Below are 26,838 nucleotides of genomic sequence, written 5' to 3' on the forward strand. Positions count from 1 at the left end.
TATTTAATTTTATATAAATGAATTCTTATTCTTTTTTTAAATTATCTATATAAACATTTTTTATTAATTTATTTATTTAAGAATATAAGCTTTCGATAAAAAATAAAATAATATTATTGATTACTCACATGAAGTTTAAATTATTTTTTATTTCAAAAATAAATTTGAAATAAATGTGTAAATTTGAAATAAATGCTCGGAATATTATGATCGATAGTATCGATCGATAGTATAGTTTATCCTTATCACGTGACGATTTTGCACAAATCTTCTCATTGTTCATTCCCGCGAAACGATCCATGTAATGAACCATTTATGACGAAAGAGAAAATTCGTTCTAAATTCTGCACACTGTGAATAGAAACTTTCCTACTTGAATCGATAGAAGCTATGATATGCAAATATTTATTCGAAAATAACCAACTAAAAATTTCGATTCTCAAAATAAAAATATTGGAATAATTTTCATATATAACATAGAAACATAAGATATATTTTCATTTAAAAATAAGTTGGATCACTATTAATTAGAATGTGTATATATGTATCAAATAGAAATTATTATAAAATCAGTAAATCGAAAATATTTTACATCAGTAAATAAATTAAATTTCCCTTTAATTTATATACGTGTACATAGATTTGACTACTTGATTGAAAAAAAGAGCAGGCTTTTTAAGTAGTTTAAATTACAAATGAAATCATAAATAAATTCTCATAATGTGGCATTTATTACAATAGTAACATAAATTAGTTATGCAAAAACTAATGAATGAATTAACATATAATTATATAAATAGAATTTCTATAATATTTATAGAGTAAGATTTATACATATCACAGATAAATACGTAATATTTTTATTTATTGTTGAAGCAATTTAATTACCTATATATTGAGATTTCATGAAAATAGTAGCATTATTTTTTATACTTTTTATATAATATTCTTTATCATATGAAAATGTTTCAATTGTTCCTATTAAACTTGTTTTGAATATATGACGTGGACTTCCAAGTTCATTAATATTCCAAATTCCATCTGATCGAAGCATTAATAATTCATTATTTGGTGATGTACTAGTAATAAGTATATTTGAAGGTGGTAAAGTATACTGTTTAACGTTATCCCATGAAACATAATGTAACGCTAACATTTCTAAAGGTAACTGTAAAATTATCCATAATGAATTTCCTACTGATTCTATTGATGTTTGGAGAATATTTGGTACACAAAAAACTGCAAAAAAAAATAAAAATAAAGTATTTTGTTGTATCAATTGATGTCTTTTTTTGTTAATAATTGCATAATAACTTCGATAATCACAAACCTTTTTTCTGATAAAATTTGTCTTTATTAATATTGCCAATTGAAACACAATCTGATGTAATAAGTACAATAAATGTAACTTTCTTAATCAATAAAATGTGAATTCTTGTATAATTACTTAAGTTTGATTCAAGACTAAAGCCTTGTATTTCAGTATCATTACAAAATAGTGATACATTCTTCAATTCGCATTGACAATTAATATTACTTTGTGAGTGATTATTATTTGAATTAGTTATTATTGCAGTAATATTTTTAAAAGTTTTTAATTTATTTAAATAAAAGGCTCGACCTGTAATAAAAAAAATATATACATATATGTAATAAATGATTCAAATTTCATTATATTGAAATTAGGACTTTACATATATATATACTAACTATTTAAAGCAGTTCCTGCTATGTTTATGACTTCTGCAATCTCTATCAAATTTCTTTCTATTGATTTCATTTTGTTGTATTCTCTATTACAATTATTTACTTTGATACCATTATAAAGACCATCAATGAAAATATTTCCCAATACTTCTAAATTGTCTTTCAAGATAATATCTGTATTTAATGTTTGTACAAGTTTATTTTTCTTTAACAGATTATTTATAAAACTTGTAAAATTAACATCGTTCATTAAACCATCAATTAGTAGGCCTGACATTTTGATATTACCATCAAAAATTTTTAAACCATTAATAATTTGTGGTTTTGATTTCAAAAATGCATTTTTTATATTTTTCCCCATTATAGCACCATCCAAACTGTTAATAGTAAATTTTATAAAAGATCAGAAATATATAACAGATTTAAGTATTTCGAAAATACATCAAAAATATAAAAATAAATTTAAGTATTTCTGCTTGCAAAAATAAATTCAATTATACCTTAAATTTGAAATATTAATATTTGTAAAAATCTTTTGGCCTTTTACTGTGATTACATTTTTTTGTTTTAATAAAACAGCATTTTTTGACCATTCACTGAAATTTAATCCACGCAAATGTGTAATAGATAATCCTAAAATTGTCTTTGTACCAGTAATAATATTTTTTTTACTACTATATTTGACAACATCAGTTCTTAAATTCATGTTATTAAGTTTTCCTTGTAAATTTACATAACCTGAATTAAAAAATAATTATATTTCTTTTTTTACATAACGTTTTTAAATCCAATATTTTTGTTCTAAGAATATATTAATAAAAAAATTATTACAAAACCTGATAATATTAATTTATTAAAATGCCATTTGCTCTGAATTACTTGCGATTCATTTTTTTTAAGGGACATTTCAATTATATTCCTTATTTGTGCATCGGAAGATTTTATAGATGAATTTTTAGAACCTTTGATATTGTCAACTTCTATATTGTTAAACCAACAAGGGACACTTATTTCTTGAGGTTTAGTTTTACTCAATAGACTATATGAGATATTTGTCCAAGAATTGTAATATGGTATATAAAGAGATGTCTGTGAAAAAATAAATATTAAAATATTGTTAAATTATAATGAAATCAAAAATTTTCTTTCTATAATTATATACCTTTGAAATATTATTTCCTAATACAGTCATATTTTTTATTAGAATATTATTACCAGATATAATCATATTTTCATTAATTGTATAAATTTTCGAAGAGAACTTTTTCAAATTGTTATTATTTATATTTTTGATAATAGGTTCAGATGTAAAAGTTACATTACCTAAAATAAAAAACTTTGATAGAGTTATTTGATAAATTTCTACTATCACATACAATAAATACACAATTGACCTTGTATTATATAATTTTTTGAAGTATTGTATGTATCATGAAAAATAGGTTTTAATATATTTAGCATTCCTATTTTTACGTTTCCCAAAATATGCTTTGAATGCAAATTTAGATGAACTTCTGGATAAGTGAAATTCAGTGGTCCATAGAAAAACTGTATACTGTTAGATTTTAATCCCATACCTATCATAATAATTATATAATTTTTAAAAATGATTAAGTTCCTGAATATTTTAATATTTAATGATAAAGCCTATTTTAATGTCATATTGTACTTAAAATTATCTTCATATTATTTATGGCAAAATTATTAATTTGAATTTTTACTTACTAAATGTTATATTATTTAAAGAAATTGGATCATCTACTCTAACAGCATTTTTCAAAAAATGATGTATATCTTCGCCATTAATAATTGTAGCATAAGTATTTCCTTTTGAAATTACATTGCTAACTGTAGTAGGAAATGGAAATTTAATTCTTACAGGAGTCTGAAGATTATTAATTTTTACACGTGTTGCATTTCTTATATCTTTAAAAATCTTTTTTTCTATCCACATGTTTAAAATTTTTTGAAATCCTATAGAAAGTTATTATAAGATAAGAAAATATATCACTCATCAAATCTTTAGTAAATCTTAGATAAAATTCTATTACCTTTTAGATTAAATCCTTTAATATCAGATGCTACAATATCTTTTATAGTAATTACACCTATGAAATATTTTTTTGACAAATCAACAGTATTGATAGAAGTTGTTGTTTCGAAAATAGTAGAGTTTAACTCTTTTGCTCCAAATACTTGAAAACTTTTCAAATTTTCTACAGTCATATTTTCTATCATTACTTCAGATAATTTTATGTTTGAAATATTTGCAGTTGAGGTGCATAAGGAAAAGTTATATCTATAATGTTCACATAAACAATTATTTTTAATACAAATATATAATATATCCCACATACAATAACATTAGTATACATACTTTGGAATCAATGATTGTATGTAAGCTGACTGTGGTAATATCACATTATATATTGTTTGTTTTTTTCCTGAAATGACCACTTTATTATCAGAATGAGCTGTTACCCAATTATTATAATCTTTTATTGTAACATTTCTCCAGATCTATAAATAATATTAAATTAAATATTTATTCAAAAATGAAGTGGAATAAATAGAAAAAACAAATATATTGCTTTCATACCGCATTATTGTTGGAAAATATTAAATGCATTGGGAAATTATTATATATTAATATTCCATTGTCTAAAATATTTTTTAGAGATTTGCCATTTTGCCTGTACACATCTTTAGTTCTCAATATATTTACAATTGTGATATTATGGAAATTCCGATTTCCGTTTATTTCCATAAAATTTGGCACGTGTTTTACTGGCATTAATAAATTTGCACTTTTACCTTTCAATCCTCCTTTTAAATTAATAAGCCCTTTTACTTTTACTTTTGATGCTGTTATACATCCTGATATTTTAGATGGAGGTCCATTTAATGGTAGTAAAAATCCATCTTTCTTTAAATGTAATTCTTTTACTCTAATCTCTTTAGCATATACAGTTTTCATTATAGAATTTGTAGCAATATCTAATGGCATAACACTATAAACGACATCTAATTCAACAAAAATATGATCACCTAAAAAATAATATATATTGATAACATTTAAACATAATTATTATTAAAATAGAAAAAAAAGAAAATGATCATACTAACCTGTAATCATTTGATTACCACTAGTTTTTAATGTATTTTCTTGTAAATCTAATAATGAAACATCATTAATTAATCCTTTGAGATCAAAATTTTTAGGTGTAAATGCAGGAATAGGACATTTGAAATTATCAATGTTCTCTATTTTTAAACTTGTAAATGTTAAATTCTGATTAATATTTTCTATGGATCTTAATTTGGACAATGGATTAATTTTTTCTTTTATTATTATATTATTAACTTTACATAGTGATTTGCATGTTACTTTTACTTTATGAGCACGTAGTGTTTTAAATTGATTATTATTATTGTTTATTCTTTGATTTAAAGAATCATTTAATGCTTTTAATTTTGTAATTAAATAATTATATTGTCCTGTTAAATTTTGCCATTCTTTTGAATCGTATCCATTTATCTACAATTATAATTTATTTTATATTACATTATATATATATATATATATATATATATATATATATATATATATATATATGATCTAGAAAATAAATACTTACATTTTGAGTATAAATTTCACGTATATAACCATTTAATATGGGCAATGGTTTTTCTATAATTATTCCAGCCTTAGGTATTCTCTGTGCAATAGTTTTAGCTTGAAAGTACCAAGATTTTATTTCATTTTGGAAACCAAGTAAAGATTTTCTTTCACCCCATCTTGGTTTCATTAATTTCCATGTAGATATTCCATGTTTTATAATTATTAATTCATTTCCATAGATATAAACAAAATAAATATCATTGACTTCTGATACTTTAACATTTAATTGTACAAATCTCCATCCATCATATTGATAAACTGTTATAACATTCTTATTGAGTAATAATAGTATGATAGCTCTTTTAACTATTAATGGTATTATCTTTTCCGCGACAGAAATTTTTTGAAATGGCACGAAATACCCGTGTACTTCCTTGTACACGACTGTATATTGATGTGTAGATAAGCATATAAAATATTCTTTGAAATGATCCTTGATTATATCAAACGTCATAATAGCATTACTAGCAGGTAATGTCTGAATTATCATAAATTTATTAAAATGGAAAAAATGACGTAGTATCACTGTACGAGATCCAGTACAAATAAGATTCATAAATCCTTTATTATGAAAGAACGTTAATTTTTCTGCACCAAAATTCAAAACTTGTATAAAATCAAAATGTTCTCCAAGCCAAATATATATCGATATATTATGACGGGATGCTATGCCTAAATATAAACGATTCATATAATGCCATGTATATATATCGGTTATAGCAGGTATTTGAAGAGTTTGCACAAAGGATAATGTATATGCAGTCCTATAATTAAATTTCAATATTGTTATACTCTTATTGAAAGTCTGAATTACTACTACAGTATTATGCATACAGTTGTCTACTATTATACGCATGCCATTATATTGTGGATATGATTTAATATGATCAAATTTGTTATTCTAAAAAAGAAATAATTTTGTATTAATAATACATGATTTATCAATATAGTATATCAAGTAATTACGTACATTTAATTGATACAACGACATTCCATTAGAATTAATGCCTGCCATAAACCAAAATAAATGGTTATTAAATTGAAGCGGAAAAAATATCGTATGTTTAAAGTCTTGTACATTAAACATTGATATTTCATCGAAACCTTCCAGAATATTAATAGCTGTAAAAAGAATACTTAACATAAAATTCATTTCACGATCATTTCGTCTTTCGATAATTACGTTCATAATTCCCGCGCTTTATTCTATACTAAAATGTTCAATATATGTTTTTACATCAATTGTGCATAGTATAATACATATATTTTGATAAAGAATGGCGATATTCTTTAAACATTTTTATATTAGATATAATGCTTAATTATTGTGATATAAATATGTCTAAAGTAAATGTGTGTATGATTATGTTAAATAAATAGTTTTAAAAGGAATTTTTTCGAATAAATGCATCTCGATTTCTAGGTACATTTTCGATTCATGTTTATATTATATAAATATTATTTACAAAATCTTTAACCTTGAACCCTTAAACTGAACTCAAATTAATATATACATTCGTTTCTTTTTCTTTTTAAAGTTAGTATTATCATTAGAAGACATCAATAAATATATAGCTACAAGTAAATTATTTCCATGTCTTATAAATTATTTAAATACAATGACTTTTTACGAAAATATAAAAGAAAATTTAACGACACAAATATACGAATTAGAAGTATTACAATCAGTTTATCCAGAAGAATTAGTCGTCAGCGATCACGGAATTTTAGCTGACATAAATCATTTTATTGAATTTCCTCAAGAAGAACCTCCACGAAGATTGGAATATATTATAAAGATTTCTGAGAATAATGTAAGATTATAATACTGATCGCAATATAAATGAAGATAACATTTATATATTTTATTTAGGCAACAATTGAGCTGCAAGTATGTCTGCCAACTAATTATCCACAAGAAAAACCTGAAGTTTATGCGAGAACTTCCATTTTAGATCGAACTCAACAATTACTTTTAAATGAAGCACTTGCAAGTTTTTTAAATGAGAATGAAAAAGGTGAGCCTTGTATATATTCATTGATATCATGGTTACAAGATAACATAGAGAAATATCTTAAAAATTCTAATGTGAATAAAGAAAAAAATAATGAAAATAAAAAGAAAAAACATGAGCAAGGTAATGAATTAATATTTGCTAGATATTGGATCTATAGTCATCACATATATAATAAACTTAAAAGAAGAGATATAGCAAATTTAGCAAAAGAGTATTCTCTCACTGGATTTTGCCTGCCTGGGAAGCCAGGAATTATTTGTATAGAAGGTACAGATACAAACTGTGAACTCTGGTGGCAAAAGGTATAATAATTATATATAATTATATTAATTATATCCAAAGTAATTACAAAAACTGTAAAGCTAATCTAATTTAATGTACTACATTTTACATTCTAATTTTCAGATAAAAGTTATGAATTGGCATAGAATTCTCATAAAATTAATAGAAGATGAGATTTTAGACAATGAAAAAAATATAAATACCATGCGTAAATACCCTAACTTTCAAGAAATATCTTTTCCTAGTTCAGATCGTCATAATGATATGGGACAGTTACTTACATATTTAACTGAGCATCAATCTCAACATGTTTTTAATAACATTTTTGGTATCAAAGAAAAATTTACCCATTAAGTAATCATTTAAAATATGTAAATCTATCTTTTTAAATAAATATATTAAAAACAAAAAAAAACGAATAATATTGCAGCAACATACCAACATTATTGTTAAATGAATCATGACCTTGTCTTTTACGGCGATTGACTAGATTACTTATATTTCCAGTATATGAATTTATTTCCTTATCAATTTGATGTAATGTGTTTAGATTTAATGATTGATATTCTGAAAGGATAGGAGTAAATTAATAATTCCTGGTTAGATAAACAGAATTTTGCACATACCATATTTTGTCTTTAACTTTTCAAAAAATTCAGTTAAATCATTTAATGCAGTTGTTAAAACTTCTGAACCATAACTTAAACGACAATCAATTATAACACATATAAATACGAATATTATTCGAAAATTTGTTACCATTTTGCTAAACTTTACTCATTGAAAGTAATACATTACAAATGAGTTGAGTTTACAAGATCAATTAAGGACTATTACAAGGTAATATGTAATGTTTACATTTTTTGTAAATAATCAGGTCACATGGAGTAAGAATATCATGATACTTTATTGATATTATGAAACTGAAGGAATATGATACAAATGTTAAACGAATTGTCTTAGTGTAACAAATAAAATAATACAAATATATAAATAATAATCTATCTGACAGTAGCATAACGTAGAAATTCATTAGTAAGAAATTGTCCTGGCATATAAGGAGCAGGTGGTCCAAGAACGTCTTGTGCTGGAGAATGAACTTTAATTTGTCTCATATGAGTATCTCTTCCATTTTGATGATTGCTTATAACAGCTATCTGAATCATAAATGTTCTAATGGGCCGTTCATTTATATCTTTTATAGGAATAACCACCCATCCACTTGGTTCATTAAGATCCATGACTTCAACTTCTTGAAGGTCATTGAAATTTGTACCTGCTCTAATACTTATTCTAAAAATATATTTATATAGAAAGTCAATTGAAATTTTAATCGTAATATTATTTTACCATAATAATCTCCTTACCTACTGGGAGTATAGCTTTCATCAAGCTTGTAATCTGTATAAATACATATGTCTCGTATTGTTGTTTTTCTTTTGAATTGTATATTTACCAAATGTGGAAGTTGCCCATCAGACTGCCAATATGTTTCTGTGATATCATCTCGCAGTTGATCGACACCAAAACCCGGTTTACAACTAGATAAACTCCATATTGCATGATTACCTACTTCTCTCACTCTACCAGCTAATTCTTCTTGCACAGGATCTGTTTCTCCTAATGATAAAATATTAAAGTTACACAATGATATACTTAAATACACAAAAAAAGTAAACATCTACCTGCGTTATTAGCTTTGCTACTCATTGTTAAATTATGTTTTATTCAAAAGACATTTTTTTCAATACAACGATTTTATATATATTTTTTTTTTTTTTTTTAGAAAAAATGTTTACATTTTTTTTATATGTATTAACAAAGCAGTGCAATACGATAACATAAATCTGTAGCGACACGGTGGATCGTGTCGATATTTGGAACTAATCTTTTTCGATTAGTAGTTAATTTCTTTACATGGTCAGTAGTATCCTGTGTAACGGACGTTTAAATATGAAATTACAAACAGTTCGATCGTATTTCCTAATTCTTTCAATAGTATATTAAACATTTTTCTATTCGCATTAAAAGGAAAATTCAATAAAAAATATATCAATTTAACGGATATTATCCTGTGAACATTCCATAAGTATGTGCATATACATATTATTGTATTAATTTTGTTATAGTAACTATTATACATCTATCGTATCAATTAACTTTATTTTTAATACATTTTTTTATAATATCTTATAATAAAATTACTTGATAATATATTATAATACAATTCGGGCATATTTTTACTCATAAGTTCGATCGTTTTCTCCTCGATTAGTTGAATAAATTTGAATAGAAGCATATTATTATGATTATAACGATTTAATTCTTACGTAGCTCCAGTAGAGGCGCTGAAAACAGTGAATCAAGCTAATACATGGGATATATGTCGAGTCTGGCGAAAACGTAACGTTACTCTTGCACGCAAATTGAGTTACGCCTCCCTGTAATCGTGCGGTGAACGCCTAAGCGCGCGTCGCGTGTGCTTCGTGAAAGTGTACGTCGTCGTCGTTGCGTGATAACTAAACGCTTATTGGAATATGATGATCTGATTGAGATTCAACATGACTGTGGACTTCGCCGATTATTTTTGGGTGAGTGTTAAGTAAATTTTTGTTATGATATTTATTGGTAATACGAATCAGAGAAAGAAGAGGACGCGTTCATTTGCTCGATCATCGTTTGTTCATCGTTGCGTTCGTGTTAGAGCTCGCGCGCGTCGAATAGGTGAACGCAAATCGTTTAGGTTAGGTACAATTAATATATGGTATCTTTGCGTTCTCCATTATATCTCGTTTACTTATAACAGTTCCAATGGAATAAAAAACAAAAAGAAAAAAAAAGATGACACGTCTACAAGGTGCAATGATGATGATGACGACGATGACGACAACGACGACGACGACGACGACAATAACGACAACGACGATGACGACAATGAATCAAAACGTAAACTGACATAATTTTTTTACTTTAACATTTCTTTATACATTTGATCGAGAGAGGAAGAGAGAGAGAGAGAGAGAGAGAGAGAGAGAGAGAGAGAGAGAGAGAGAGAGAGAGAGAGAGAGAGAGAGAGAGAGAGAAAGAAAGATCATTTCTTCATCCCGTTAAGCGAACTTTCAAGCTTTCTCTAGTCGCTTATTTTCTGTTGCATCTTGCATACATAGGGAGTAACAGGACGATGCACGCGCTTACATATATGTGTACATGTGTGCACATACATGTCGTATGTACATACGTACGTATGATCACGTACATGCCCATGCGCATACGCATATATCTAACGCACCACGTTCGTTTGTTCCGTCCTTGATCGTGCAATCTTCCAACCAACGAGAAGCGACTTGTTCAAGCTTATACAGCCACCGCGAATAGTACATGCCTTTCATTTTATCCATTGAATTTATCTTAGAAATTAGGTTTTTATTATCTTATATAAAACGTATTACAGAATTTAAAGATCCAAGAAAAGTACCTATGTATTAAGAAAAGTTATCTCCTCAAATCTGCATTTTATTTAAATATATTGGATTACGATGTGTAGCTTCGAGATGATAACAGTGTGAAGTTTATAAATGTGAAAGTAAATGATACATACCATCACATTTACAATGGTAATTTGATCTTTGACATATGCCAATACCACCATGAAGTCATTAACTATATTATATGAGTTTCAACGTAACTTCGTGTCTATCGTTTTTGTCCCAATTTTTTTTTCTATGCTTCTATTGTCTTGCTTTCAAATGTTTCTTGTGTTTTTTTCCTTTTTTATGTTTCTTTATTTTAAATCTAAAGAATACATTTCAAGGAATATAATTTCAATAGACAAGGATGGAAATATCAAATTTTATATATATATATATATATATTAAGAATGTTCACAAACTGTAACCTTATTGGTAGAAAAAATTGTCTTTCAAATTTATTGTGTTATCAAGAAGCAGTATATATGTATCTCGAAAACAACGTTGGCTTTGTGATTATAACGTATTATTTTTGATTGTATTCTTTCAAAGAATACACTGTCACATTCTGATTTTAATGAGAAGAGATGTATTTCCTATCGCGTCATATTAAAGGTCCGCTTTACGATACGGATAAGATAGCGATAGTGTGTTGTCTCTGTTTCCTTTTTTACTAATCATGTTGAAAAACCAAGTCAATTTCAGTTAAGATTTCAAATTTTAAACGAACACCTCCAATATAATATATAGTCAATATTATTTATTTTATTATTCTGCGTGTGTTTGGATCAATTATTCAATAATTTTATATGCAAAAAATGATTATCATTACCACCGATTATTAATATCAATATATTTATTATACATTATTATTATTATTATTGTTGTTAATAATATCGATATTATTATTGTTATTAATTATATTGAATACAATTAAACAATCACTACAATAATATAATTATATCTTATGAATCTCTTATTACATTTTATCGTTATTCTCGTATTTTTTATTTACTTTTTTTTTCGTGATCAAGGTTTTTATTAAATCTTTTAAATAGTATTACATTGATATTATAATTTTTTTTTATAAATTCCAATGAAACATATATTTTTAATATTTCCTTCTATTATTTTCCTGAGTTGACTAAACGCGGGAAAAATAATTATTTTTGAAATTGACTTCAAATAAATTAAGATTTATACGTTTATTCGAGAATAAAATTTTAAATATATTTCTTACTTAATAATCGGTTGAGTTTTTCTTTTTCTATTTAAAAAAAAAAAAAAAATATGATGATATAGGTAGTGTTAAAATGATCATAGATCGTCCCCTCAGAATTGTAATAATAGCCCACTTACGCTTCATCTCTCTTTCTTTTATTATATTACACAACTGATACGATATGTATATAGCTTACATTTATAAATTTAGTCTTGGGTAATATTGATAGTATTCAAGATGTATCGAGTATACCGAACGAAAAAATATTGTCTATTTACGATTCATGAATTAACATCGTCGACATTGTTGATCGTATATTCTATTGTTTATTAAAGATTTTTCTTATGACAAAATTTAATTAATTTTTAATGTCGACAATATTTTGCGAACATTTTGATACTTCTTCTAAATATTTATAATTTGTTATTTAAATAAAGGATCCATTTGAATGGTCGGCGATGTTGACCATTTTTTATTTTAAGGGCGAAAAAAATAATGGATTTGATGTATTGTACCATAACATGAAGCATGGTGCAATCGCGAGTAAGGAATTAGCAGAGTTTCTCAGAGAACGATCAGCTATAGAAGAGAATAATTATAAACTCTTAAGTAAAGTAGCAAAACAAGCTAGTAACAGCAGTAGTACCCAAGGTACTTTTGCACCCGTTTGGGCGGCTCTTAGAGGTGCAGCTGAAAAACTCGCTGGTCTGCATCTGCAAATGGCCCAAAGAGTTGCCGAACTTATAAAAGATGTATCCAAATATGCCGATGAGCTCCACAAGAAGCACAAAGCTGTACGTAAATATATAACAATTGTTAGCAGTTTATCTAAACATTATAAAAAAAAAAATATTCGTGAACATAAAAACTACTATGTTAAACGAACTAAAATAATCAACGATGACAATAGATTGTAAATAATGGATTTTAATTATTATCTTTTATTTACATGGCGGCGTGCATACACATACGTAATCAATGTTTCGAGATAAGTGTCTAACGAAATAACGGCAAAATTATAAAAGATTAGATCAGATATATGAGGATTTGTTTTTTGTTTAGATTTTATACAAATAACAATGGAATCAAATTTTCATATGTTCCTTTTTTTTGTTTTCTACTTCACTTGTCTCCAGGCATTCTGTATATGTGTATATATGCATATACATTGTACGTTTTATCCATTGCGAGAATGAACATATCCGTTTATTGTAATAATATTCAGGTAAAGGAAGAAGAATCCTCAACTTTAGAAACAGTACAAAATATACAAGCCATCACTGTTACCTTACATAAAGCAAAAGACATATGCATGCAAAAAGGCATTGAATTGGAAAAACTTAAGAAAGACAATGCTAGCCAGAGAGAATTGGAAAAAGCAGAAGCAAAATTTAAAAAGGCACAGGACGATTGCAAGACTTTAGTTGAAAAGTATACGATAATAAGAAATGATTTTGAAACAAAAATGACTCAGGCTTGCAGGGTACTTATCATAATTATCTGTTACGCACTGAAACTTCCTGAGGTAGTATGGACAGAGATTTGTTATGATACATTAATGAATTTATGCTTTCATTACCAAGCGATTCCAAGACGTCGAGGAAGCACACCTGAAACAAATGAAGGAGTTCTTGAATGCTTATGCAGATGTCTTACAGATGAATCATGAACAAGTTGGTCAGGTACATGTGGACTTCAAACGACAATGTTTAGAAATGACTGTAGATAAATTATTGGAACAATTCGTTCAAAGTAAAAGCACAGGCTTAGAAAAACCAGGTAAAAGAAATGATAAAAGTATAATATTGAATTGGAAAGATTAGGGCTTAGTTATTGACATTTTGATTTCTACAAAATAGGTGTCATCGAATTTGAAGATGTTATGATGAGTATAGCAGAGGTCACAGGGCATTCTCAATCTGAGGGAAATGTAGAACCGTCCAAGGATACGTCAAAAGGAGCGAATGGCGAAACCGGTGTTGCTGGTAACAGTCACGATTCAAAAGCAGATATGGGATTTAAAGGGGAGGGTTCTCGAATAAGTGGGGATAGGGAAATGGTGCAGGAAAAGGATAGAGAAAAAGAAAAACAAAGGGACAGGGACAGAGAACTGTCACATACGCAAGCCACCAAGGCTTCCCGCCGTACTACCTCTTTACTCAACCTGTTCATGTCCAACTCCCAGGGTAGGTTCCATTTAAGTTAAGCAAATTTTTATTAAAATTCTCGTAATACATTAATCGCGAAAACGGATACCTACCTAAATGTAATAAAGCACGAATTGGTTTTGTAAATGTAACTTTTACTTTCTAGCGCTTTGCTAATATTGCAAATGCAACTAATCAATGCTTAAACTTACTATCTTATATTATATGACATTAATACAATTGGTTTTTATACTTACACTATAACAAAACCTTTTTTTTAGAAATAAATAAAGTTGCTTCAAAGGTAGAGACTCAAATATATGATAGCTGTGATAAGATGTGTATATCGTGCACATTATATTTTGGTAGGTTTAGAATTTAGCATTTTACCATTTTATATCATCGATACCACTTTATTACTAGTGTATTCCTCACTCGCCTGCTACAGCTATATGGCATTTAAATTTGGAAGTATACATTTAGAGAAATCTACAATACAATTTGCTGGATTTGCAGTGCTTGCGTGATTGTTGCATTATATCGCTTATGCATTATAATCTAACAGTATAGCAAAGAATAGTGCGCAGAATATGATGCGTTTTTATAAGGGAGAAGGAGAGGATATCATGTGGTTTTTTTAAAAAAAGATAAAGTGTGAACGTGAAAGAAGTCAAACTTCCAGTCTGCAAATTTTCTTGCAAGTTCTGTTTTAAGTGACACTCTTTTTTGTGATAACCTTATGGACTAAATATACCAGATAGAAAAATACATAGCTTGATTTAAAATATGCCAAATTTATGTAATTAATCTTGCTGCTGCATCATTTTTACGTATATATATTAATACATATACATAGATACATGCATAAATATAAATATATGTATTTATACATATGTATAGTGTCTATACATAGGTTTAAAAAACCATTCCTTTGGAGTGCATTTATGTCACTGAACCTGCAAGGATCATTCCTGTTTAAAAAGTGATATTAAGATATACAAAAAATAACAAAGATAAGCGAGGAAAAGGCTAATGGAGGTGGGAAGTGTTCATAGAAGCGAATGATGAGTGCTGTTTCAGACAAGCAGAGGCAAGCAGGATCTGGTTCTGCACCTGCGACTCCTCAGGGAAACAATCTACCTCCTGCTGTTCCACCTCCTACCATCTGCAGGAACCCTCTCAGAGGATCTAAATGTAACTGCCTATATTGCGTTTACCTGTGTTCCTACTGTTATCCACGATTATTGCAGAATAACTGTATCAGATTGCCATTTGTACGTATTCATGGTGATAAATTTTTTACTTTTCCATAACTTTCGTACGTATTTTCTGATATCAAGATTACTAAAACACGACAATATATTTTATTTTTAAAATGTACTGTGATATACCCCTATATTTCTCTCATCTGCTTTAATCTATGAAAGTATCGTACGAAATGTGTGTGTGTGTGTATATATATATATATATATATATATATATATATATATATATATATATATATATATATATATATATATATATATATATATGAAAAAAATCATATATATATATGAAGAAAAAAAAAAGAATAAGTCTGTTATAACATGAATCGTTCGCTTATTTTATAACCAAAAATTTCTTAATCCAATGTTTGTTGCTTAATCGTAAACAAAGCTAATATTGGTAATCTTATACAGCAATTCTACATCCTAATTTGCAGATTATATCAAAATTACATATACTAACTCACTAGAAAATTAATCAGTGATATAATGTTGAATACCGATGTAACAGGATGATATATTGAATGAATAATTTCTTTTGTTAAGTTTCAGTAAATGAAAAGTTCTGTATAATTCGATAATTACTGAACTTTACACAGACTCACTCTTCCTTGACACTCTTACTCTTGCCTTATTCTTTCGCTCCCTTATATATATGGTGGTTGATTATAAGAAAGCTATTCAAAATCCTTTTCATTTGGTTTGGTTTTTATGTTTAAGGAGGATGTAATAATATTAAATAACGTGTTCAATGAATTTAGCGATGATGCACGTTACTATTCTATTATTTTGCATTGTTTTCAAAACAAGAGTGTATGTATGTTGTACATATGGAGACATAAATCACTCATATTAAATAAATCTTAAAAGAATCTCAAGAATATTCCGTTGTCAAATACTTTCATCCAAAGTGTGCTGATATATTTTTTATTTATTTTATTTATTTATTTATTTAATTGTTTCACTTTTATGTCGCCGATTCAATATCACATACGTACACATTGGTGTGTGTATATAATAACTTCATATATCTATATTACTAACGCATGAACTGGTGCAGATTGTAATCATAAAAAATACAATTTCTTTTGCTTATAAAATCCTATGAAAAAAAAAAAGAAAAAAACAATAGGTGGAAGAAGTTAGGAATTATTTGATTACAACGAGAGTATATAACTTTTTAAGAATAAAATATATTTTTTTTGCACAATTCAATATGCATTCTTCACTTCTTTCGAAGTTAAACGCTGAAAAGAAATAGATCTGTGATTTCATTTAAAATGGTTCTGTATAATAGCAAAAAAAAGTTTAACGTTCAATGAAATTACAGTAATTGAATTTATGTGGTAGTCATTTACAATTGTTACAATTACATCCTTTTTCTATAAGATGTATACATATCTATGTTTTTTCTCTTTTTTATATACACACTCTATACTTAATTATTTCTCTATCTCTATCTTACAGTATGTATATAAATACTAATCAATGAAATATATATATATATATATATATATATATATATATATATCAGTAATATATCAGTAATATATATATATATATCAAATATATATATATATTACTGATATAATATATATATATATTTCAACAATATTATTGATTTAGATTGTTTCTATAGTAATTCTAAGCTTTTATAGATTGTAGAGCAGAATAGTACGATTGATATTCGATCATTCGATTAATCAAGAAAGATAGATACCGTACTTCTTTTAGGGATGATATACATTATACATATATATACATTTTTATGTACTTATATAATATTTATATATGTATATATATATACATTATCTCCGAGTGTTAAATATATATACAAAATTATTTATTGAATTATAAAAAAAAAAAGAACTTTTAAACCAAAAGTTGCTTGGTCAAAAAATATACGCATAATAATTAATAATCTCTAAAAAAAAAAAAAAAAAAAAAAAAGAAAAAGGATTAAAATTAATTATAGTTTCCATTTTTAGCTAATACTTCCTCATCCAAGCAAAACAATATTTTTCTATTCGTTAATAACGCATATATATATACCTATTTAAATCGAACATACTATATATGTGTGTGTATATATGTATATATAAATTGTTTTTCTAACAATCGTATATCTGCAAGTACATAATGACGGGATTTGTCTTTGAATACATATATTCATGTCATTGCTACCATAGAAAAGTAATAGTATTATTATTATCTTGTTATCTACTAATTACGCTTTGTGTGCGTATCATTTGATTGCACTTCATCTTCGAATGATGCAATTCATCTTCGTCTTTATTCTTGCTTTTGTGCCATAATATCATCTAAAAAAAATTCTTTCATAAAAATATCCATATTTGCAATAGAAACATACTTAAAAAAAAACAGATTAATATTAATATTAAAAAATGGAGGGAAACACAAAGAAACCTTCACTCATTCTTCACATTCATTTTATATGTGTTTATTTATGTTTTTGAACGTTTATTTCCATAAGAATGTTATACATAAAAAAAAAAATTTGTTTAACGTGAAAAGGAAGGAAAATTTGTCTGGAAGTTTCATAATCAAATTTTTCAAATGAAAATTATTCACATAAAATATTTAATAATAATGATATTTTTAATAGATGGCGTTTAAACGTGTAGAGAGAATGTAGTTAATTAAATTTTGTATACATACATATGTACATATCTATATACAAAATTTTTGTATGTATATATATTGTTTGTGTGTGTTTGGCACAACAAAGTAAGAAATAAGCCGAGAAAAATTATTGTAATTACGATAATGAACTAAGAAGCAAAATGGAAGTCTGTACAAAAAGGGAGTTGGACTTGAATAATGTTGAAGCACGAGTTTGGGGTTGTCTCCGACGGGGCCTCAGGTGAGCCATTATTTACGAATCCATGAATTTAAAAAAAAAAGAAAAAAAAAAGAAAAAAAAAAAGAAAAAAAAACTCGACTCGTACATGGCTCACTTCTTGTATTAAATTTATTTTCCAAGTGCACGTACTTATTTAATAGCGTAATGTGATTAAATTATTATTATCATTATTGTTATTATTAGTATTATTATTATTATTATTATTATTATTATTATTATTATTATTATTATTATTATTATTATTATTATTATTATTATTATTATTATTATTATTATTATTATTATTATTGTTAATATTATTATATCTCATTTTTCGAGTAGATACGTCCTCATATAACATATTGATTGGTATATTTTCAAGAAGACTATACTATTTTTAGAAATATATCTGAACTAACAAAGAGAGTTCTTATAAATTGGTAAACATATTAGAAAAGAAATTAATTCCGACGAAAATTGTATATTACTTACGTTTTACTCGAGCTCTCCTTGTAAGTTTCATAAATCGTGTCATCAAGCTTCGCCAGAAAAATTTTTCACAGTTATTTCAATTTCTTCTTCAAATTTTTTTTTTTTTACTTTCTTCCTTTTTGAATGTTATGAGATGTCATTTTAACCTTCTATAACACCATATAACTTTGAGCTAATTCACTTATATTTGTATATACATATATAAAAGATATATGTATATATAATATAAATACATAATATAGGATATTTTGTTCATGTCTAATAACGAAAATTATAATGTGACAGTTGTAGTATTATTTATACTAATATAATTATGCTATATAAATTATATTATAATTTATATTTTAAAAAAACCATAAGAAACTTATATACACATTTTTTAATGATTTGTATATGATATCATTCTCCTATCAGAAAATTAATTCTTCACAACTGAAAATGTTGAATATGCTTTAAGTATAAATTATATAATTTATTATTATTAATTATAGCATAGTATAATTATGTTAGTATAAATATAATATTTTTTATAACTTTTTCACATTATATTATTTTGTTGTTATAGATACACAGGAATAAATTATGATTTATAGAAGGTTAATATTACACGTTACTTTTAACTATTTGAGATAGTATGTTTAATCGATCATCTTTGCATCTAACATCATGTAAGGATTGATAGATTGTCGTACGAATCAGCAAAAGAAAATCTGATTGTTGTTAGAAAAACAATTTACTAAAATCTCGTTTTTTTCATTGGACAACAGTGTAATAAACAGGAGAGCCGAGTTAAATATGTATATGCAAATTGGAAAAAAAAACCTTTGAGAAGGTGGAATTAAAAAAAAAAAAAAACCTATAGTAAATAAATAGAAAATTTAACTTAAGTATTTCCAATGAAAACTTTCTTTTGAAGTCTTGCTCAAATACGTATATACCAATTTACTCGAGCTACCCCTTTTACTAGAAATCTTTTTAGTCAATTTGGTGTTTGGGTTTATAGTAGATTTTCGCTACAATAACGTCGCTGGCTAATACTGCATATCTATACTACACCCTCTATGCTGTACATAATCACATATCGTGTATGTACAAAACTTTATACGATTAAAAAAAAAAAAAAGTAGATCATAATATGATAATAGCGATCGTCTGATGCTGATATGCGTTTCATTGCAAAACTTTTTTCTTTTTAGAAATAAGTTATGAAAAATTAACTTTATATCTGATTAGAAGCCTATTGAAAAGAAAATTTGTCTTTTTCCACGTTCCAAACTATGTCATTCTTTTTCTTTTTCTTTTTTTTTTCTATTTTTTTTTTTTTTTTTTTTAATCTTTTTATCCTTTTTTGGAATTCATATCAGCGTTTAAAAAAAATAAATTTCGCATAGCATTTGCTTGGTATATTCAGTAGAATAAAACTACTTTCTCTTCTTCTAGCTTCTTTTCAATCACGTTGCGCTATATCTTTGAACACTTGGAAGGTAAAAGTTCTCTGGCCGTTATTAGCATATATATACACATACATGAACACATTTTTTAATTTCATATAAATATATAATGTGTTTGTGTCTACATATATATATATATATATATATGTATGTATGTATGTGTATATATATGTACATATATATATAAAATATGTATTGCACATATAGCTTTTTATTGTGCAACACGTTAGATAATACAGATGTATAATAGCGAGGGTTAGCGCAAACGTAGTTCTTACTTTCTTTTTTTATTTTTTCAATATTTCTATTCTTAAAAGCTGTTTAGAAAATTGTTCAACGAAAGAGAATAAGTGAATTTAAAGTATGAATTTCATTATGTATAATGTCAAAAATGTTATCAAATTTATATTATATATGTGAAATAGAATTTTGTAGAAATTCACTCAGCCTCTTTCGTCTGATTACTATTGCTAACTATACTATGCAATTGGATTAGCATAGAGTCTGTTATTGAAATAATTCTTACATAATTTATCTATAACAATAATGAAAAATTTTTCAAAAGCACATTTTGTTTAATAATGTATCGGTACTCAACAATTCATGCTTATATAATGAATCTAACGTATTAGCACTCAACGATTTATAATTTTTGTTGTTTATTAAAGAAAAAAAAAAAGAGAGAGAGGGAAAAGAATTAGTCATACATAAGTTATCGAAAGTTGATTTATTGTTTATTAAAATTGATTATAATGGATCAGAGATCTTAAAAACGATGAATAGAAAAATGTATTTACTTCATCGAATTAAACATTACAAGCTTGTAATGCAAAAGCTGATGCTGCGAAGTATATAATTTTTCGCTATTTCAAAGCAAAATTAGTTAGTTACAGTGCACCATTTTGGAAGCGTCGATGCAAAACGCTTTATAATTATATGCAGCTCTAAGATAGGTAAATCCAAAATGAAACATAAATGCGAAGTGATGACACCATTTGCAAATAGTTATTTATATTTATATATATATTTTTTTTTCTCTCTAAAGAATAAGTTGTTTTTACTAAATTAATTCAATTAATAACATAATTCTTTTTTCATTGCTTACGTTCAATTTGTCTGCAATCTACAGGGTTTCTTCGCAGCAGAAGGGAAAAGAGGAAAGAAAAGAAGGCGAAAAAGAAGAAGGATATTATAGAAACAAGCAGTAACAAAGAAGAAAAGTCTGACCTGTCAGTATAAAAATGTTCAGCAGACCCGGTGCATATAAGACTAAATATACATGGTCCAATTACTTTTTTCTTCTTTTTTTTATAAATAAATTTTTGTATAGATTTTTTTTTTTAATTCTATAGTATTGACTAGTATTATAGATATAAAAAGGAAGAAAAATTTAAATTTTCTAAAATGATTGATCTAATTTTTTATCTTCTTTATAACGTCATTTTTTTATGTTCTCAGTAATTTAAAAAAAACAAACAAACATAAGGTAGGAATAGAATAGAATTGATTAGAAATTGCACTGGGCCTGCTGGAAAATTGAAAGGAACAAACGGTTAATGAAATTTGTATTAATGATATAGGGAAGATAAAGAAGATAGTAGAAAATCGGAGACACCAACGCCGGAAGTAGACGAAGATGGATTTTGTATCAGACCAAAGCCTGATCCTTGGGAAAATGAGAAAGGATTTTATTCTAGTTCCGATACAGATTCAGAGGATGAAAGAGAAAGAAAGATTCGAGTGGAGATCAAACCTCTTAGTAATGGAGCAGCACCGATGAGTGCAAGTGTTGATGAATTAAGAGCAACGGTTGAAAACTTATCCTTGTCACCTGCCCCAACAGTGAGTCTTATATTTGCAAAAAGATTAAAGAATCTAAACGTTATGCTGGATTGTATAAATAAAATAACAAATGGCGTATGCTCCTAATACAATTTCTAAATTGATGTCTTTATATGTGATTACATTGTTGATTTGTAATGACTCTTCATAATATACTAGGGACGTAGGGGTTCAAACACCGATTCAGATCATCACATGAAGAGATCTCAATCAGTATCTCAACAGTTAGGAGGCAAGCCAAGCTCGGATTTACTGGGCCTAAATTTATTTAATCCCAGCAGTACACCATCCAGTGCCTCTACTCCAACCGGAAGTCATCCTTATGCGCCCTTACAAAGTCCACCGCCTCTTTCTTCATCTCCGATACCACAACAACCGCAACCTCCTCAATCTGCTCCACCGTTACATCAGCATACTCGATTCCAAGGTTTATTTCAGATGCAATTAAAAATTATATATTTTATACTTGATTAAGAAAAATGAAATTTTTAAACGAATTATAATCTCTCCGTTTGTTGTATTGCAGATGGCGATTTGTTTTCAGAAGTTGGTGATATTACACCTACTTTACCACCAAAACAATCTGCATCTTCGACACCAACAGGATCTATTATTATTCCTAGACCGCCATCTCGAAAAGGCGAAGGACCATCTCCAAGAGGAAGGATGTCACCTGCTACTATATCTCGAGCGGATAGTGTAGCAAGTTTAGAATTTCGTACAGCAGGAGTTGGAGTAGGATCTTCTCGAGGACCCTCACCACTTACTATCGGCCTTGCCGATACCATTCCCCTAGCTGTGGCGTTTCATGAAATAGTTCATTCCTATTTTAAAGGCACTGACGAAACTCGATGCCAGGTCAAACTCAGCGGAGACATGATGTTGTCATTTCCTGCTGGCATTGTGGCAGTATTAGCAAATAATCCAAGTCCAGCTAAGCTTACTTTCCGTGTGAGAAATAGCAATAGATTGGAAAGATTGCTTCCTAATAGTCAACTCGTCAGCATGTAAGTAAGTCCTGGTTTTTAACAATAAGAATGTTTCTGATTATTATTTCATACATGCACTCATCTCTTTTGATAAGTTTCTTCAGAAATAATTTGTTCTTTTCTTTATTTTTTAGGGATGCAACTCAAACTACCGTTGATAGTACAATTTTCGAGTTTAATATGAGTGCCTTAACTACATTGTTACGACGACAGGCAGAACAAAATCCGTCGGCCTCCTATTTTAATGTAGATATTCTGAAATATCAAATAAAATGCAAAGAAGGCGCGGGTTCTTGTCCCTTTCAATTAGTTGCATATTGGAAATGTGAATCGACTCATACCGATTTGAAGGTGTTTATCTTATTTGTTCCATCTATCACAAGTATGATTTAGAAATATTATAAAATTTAATAAATAATGATTAACATTGTTTTCTCTTAGATCGATTATAAATACAATAGCCGTGCAATGGCCTCACCGAGCCCACTGTTAAATCTTCACGTGGCAGCACCTATCGATGGTGGTTTTAAGACTCTTAATAGTAAACCAATAGCGCAATGGCTCGCAGATACAAATCGCGTATTATGGAAATTTACTGAACTGTCACAACATAGCGAAGGTAATGGTGTGGGTTCCTTGAAAGCAAGGGTTGAACTCGAACGTGGGCCAGGTACTCAGGGAACCATATTTACTCAATTTAATTGCGAGGGGACCACACTGTCTGGCGTTGAATTTGAACTTCTAGGCCCTGGTTATAGACTAAGTTTAGTAAAACGCAGATTTGTGTCTGGTAAGTATAATTATTTTGTCTTTGTAAATAATATTCATTAAAAAATATGTAACGTTATTATATGTGTAAAGTTTTATAATTGTAATTTATAATACACGAAAGTAATGTATATATTTTATTTATATATATATATTTTTTTTTTAATATATTATATATTACTTTTGCATATATTATTACATATAAATATATTTATTATATATAATATTTAAATATTTTTAAAAAATTAATATTTAAGATATATATATATATATATATATATATATATATATATATATATATTTTATATATACAAAATTGTTATAATCGTAGGAAAATATATATGTGATGGAGATTCCGATGCGCGTACAAGATATGCTGCACCACCATCCAACACAGTCTGACAATTTCCAGAATGGATAGCTCAGTGGGGAAAGCTGCCGATTTAATATTGGTACTTGCTTATTCACTCACTGCCTACATCAGGGCATATTCAAAGTTTAAACTTTAAATCTACGCGAAAGAAATTGTTGGATGCCAAGGAATATATGTGATAATTCCACATTCGTAGGAGGCATAACTATTCTATAAGTAAAAACATTTTATTCATTCTGACGATTTTTTTTCTTATGTATTTCTTTAGTTTTTTTTCTTCTTTTGTTTTTTGATTTGTAAAAAAATATAAAACATTGAGATTAATTGTGTTTAATTATTTAAATAATGTAAGAATATATTAGCTACATATAAACTTTGGTATCCAGCATATTTTCGCAGCAATACTCGCCAGTTTTAATCTCTTTTCATAATCAAAATGTGTAATATGAATGTTTTTACATGAAGGCTCAGCTAACATACAGCAGTAAAATATTTTTATCTTCTTAAATTTTTCGTTATTTTGTTGTAGACATCACATTATTATAAATGAGATACCGTTAGGAACTTTAAAGTAAAACGAAATATTTGTATACTTAGCAGGAAGGTGTATATACACATACATATATATATACTCAAATGTAATTTTCAATAGAAAAGAAATTATAATTGTGTACAGAAAGCTTTTGTGCAAAAATCGTTTATAAGATAATTCATTTTATGGACTACAAACGATGACAAAAGTCACTTTTGTTGTAAAACTTGTTAAGATTGTCATGCGTTATTCTAAGATGAATCTGGATAAAGTTTAGATAAAAGTATATTCACTCTAAAATGATAGATTACTAATTTAATGACTAAATGGAGTAGCTTTAATGATATATCTTTACCATATGCAGTTTGATAAGTAAAGAATGATTTGTAAAAATGTTTGATGAAAATCTAATGTTATGCAAGAACCAAAGGTTTCTCACTCCTTTAACAGTTTGAGTTAAGAAATTCTTGATAGTATTTATGCTTACAAAGGTCTTCAATATTCTTTGTTATCATTTCACGAGATACGTAACTTTATATATGTATATATATAGAGAGAAAGATTTTTTATATATCATCATTAATTACTGTTGTAATAAATCAACATTAATTTCTCGAATAATTATGTCAAGTATTACTTTTGCATTTATGCCGAAATCACTTGCCTAGTTGCCTTGAAATACCATATTACATATTATTCAGTTAAATTTTAAGTTAAGTTTGTTAAATGAGAGATTTTTCAAGTTGTTCTATTTCCTGAGAAACATACTATACATTATTTTTTAATAAATCGCATATCAATGAATTGTTCTTTTGTTAAGCTGCATATACCTATATATATATATATATATATATATATATATATATATATATATATATATATATATTTTCACAATTTTTTTTTACCAAATATGATTTAAACCAATGCCTGTATTCTTTACTGCGTCATACTATATATGGATGGTAATATGAAATGGTAACGTATATTAATGTGCAAGCTATATGGATTTGACAAATTAGTTGTGCTTAATTACGTTACTATAAAACTAACTTGTATAATCACAAATTAGATTTCATTGTGGGACTTTATGTATAACATCATTCTTTGGCCAATTTATTTGATACGTAAAAGATACTTCCGTATCTATTGTTATAAAAAAAAAAATCTAACAACAAAAAGAAGCTTTGATCATTAATGTTCCTATAATATGTATACAGGATGTTTCATAATGAATGTAAAAAAAAAATCATAGTTTGTTGAGAAAGTCATTTTATGGAAAAAATGTCCTATGAACATAGGTCTTATACTAAAAAGTATCATAACTAATAGTATATCAAAGTTTTATTGTGAATTTATTATAATAGTAATAAAACTTTGATATACAGTAATAACTTCGTAGAATTGGATCTATGTTTAGATTATATTTTTTTCTAAATGATTTATATATGCATATACAGAATGTCATGAGGTAAGTTTTAGGCGGAATAGCGGCAGAACTATAATAGCAAAAATAGTAAAAAATCTATAAAAATTTATTTTTATTATTTTTTAAACTTTGAAATTCAGAATTTTTTTTAATGAAATATTATTTTATATATTTTAATAAATATTACCGTCTGATGTCAAGTTTACAATTATTTTTGAGCAAAATATAGCTCAATAAATTATAATATGTACTATATAAATCTTTTATTATTTATATTTTTCAGTTGTGTAAAATAATCACGTGTTTTTTTTT

The 26,838-nt window shown here is 26.9% G+C and overlaps 4 protein-coding genes across 12 annotated transcripts; 2 read left to right on the plus strand and 2 right to left on the minus strand.

Moving 5' to 3' along the window:
* Positions 1-754: 754 nt before the first annotated feature.
* Positions 755-8,499, minus strand: LOC118440956 (uncharacterized). The gene is made up of 17 exons (XM_085657643.1): positions 8,316-8,499; positions 8,128-8,256; positions 6,360-6,511; positions 5,346-6,290; positions 4,834-5,245; positions 4,307-4,755; positions 4,085-4,227; positions 3,759-4,006; positions 3,433-3,681; positions 3,102-3,284; positions 2,870-3,030; positions 2,544-2,796; positions 2,208-2,445; positions 1,711-2,084; positions 1,331-1,621; positions 889-1,239; positions 755-765 (listed from the first exon to the last, which is right to left on the minus strand). The coding sequence occupies exons 1-17, from the start codon at positions 8,449-8,451 to the stop codon at positions 755-757; spliced, it is 4,725 nt and encodes a 1,574-aa protein (XP_085513769.1). The 5' UTR covers positions 8,452-8,499.
* On the plus strand, positions 6,690-8,067 carry LOC118440963 (RWD domain-containing protein 2A). Of its 2 annotated transcripts, XM_085657744.1 has the most exons (4): positions 6,690-6,812; positions 6,928-7,203; positions 7,263-7,709; positions 7,813-8,067. In XM_085657744.1, the coding sequence occupies exons 2-4, from the start codon at positions 7,009-7,011 to the stop codon at positions 8,041-8,043; spliced, it is 873 nt and encodes a 290-aa protein (XP_085513870.1). In that variant the 5' UTR covers positions 6,690-6,812; positions 6,928-7,008; the 3' UTR covers positions 8,044-8,067. The 2 variants fall into 2 exon arrangements, with proteins under 2 accessions (XP_085513870.1, XP_035720630.1); XM_035864737.2 differs by lacking the exon at positions 6,690-6,812 and having other exon boundaries at positions 6,849-7,203.
* A 78-nt stretch (positions 8,500-8,577) lies between the features above and the next one.
* Positions 8,578-9,538, minus strand: APC10 (anaphase-promoting complex subunit 10). Its single transcript, XM_035864738.2, has 3 exons — positions 9,375-9,538; positions 9,057-9,309; positions 8,578-8,982 (listed from the first exon to the last, which is right to left on the minus strand). The coding sequence occupies exons 1-3, from the start codon at positions 9,397-9,399 to the stop codon at positions 8,691-8,693; spliced, it is 570 nt and encodes a 189-aa protein (XP_035720631.1). The 5' UTR covers positions 9,400-9,538; the 3' UTR covers positions 8,578-8,690.
* A 103-nt stretch (positions 9,539-9,641) lies between these two features.
* Positions 9,642-25,902, plus strand: LOC118440957 (F-BAR domain only protein 2). 8 transcript variants are annotated; one of them, XM_085657812.1, is made up of 15 exons: positions 9,642-9,778; positions 10,024-10,280; positions 10,496-10,635; positions 12,861-13,172; positions 13,604-13,861; positions 13,962-14,157; positions 14,238-14,564; positions 15,606-15,719; positions 21,726-21,816; positions 22,177-22,438; positions 22,598-22,865; positions 22,965-23,445; positions 23,562-23,778; positions 23,869-24,217; positions 24,527-25,902. In XM_085657812.1, exons 3-15 carry the CDS (start codon positions 10,531-10,533, stop codon positions 24,595-24,597), a joined length of 3,051 nt encoding a protein of 1,016 aa, XP_085513938.1. In that variant the 5' UTR covers positions 9,642-9,778; positions 10,024-10,280; positions 10,496-10,530; the 3' UTR covers positions 24,598-25,902. The 8 variants fall into 8 exon arrangements, with proteins under 8 accessions (XP_085513938.1, XP_085513937.1, XP_085513940.1 ...); XM_085657811.1 differs by having other exon boundaries at positions 21,726-21,825; positions 24,527-25,900; XM_085657814.1 differs by lacking the exon at positions 15,606-15,719 and having other exon boundaries at positions 24,527-25,901.
* The last annotated feature ends 936 nt before the right edge of the window (positions 25,903-26,838 follow it).

This window comes from Vespa mandarinia, chromosome 6, assembly GCF_050613455.1.
Source record: "Vespa mandarinia isolate Hongniang chromosome 6, ASM5061345v1, whole genome shotgun sequence".
In the NCBI taxonomy this organism is placed as follows: Eukaryota; Metazoa; Arthropoda; class Insecta; order Hymenoptera; family Vespidae; genus Vespa; species Vespa mandarinia.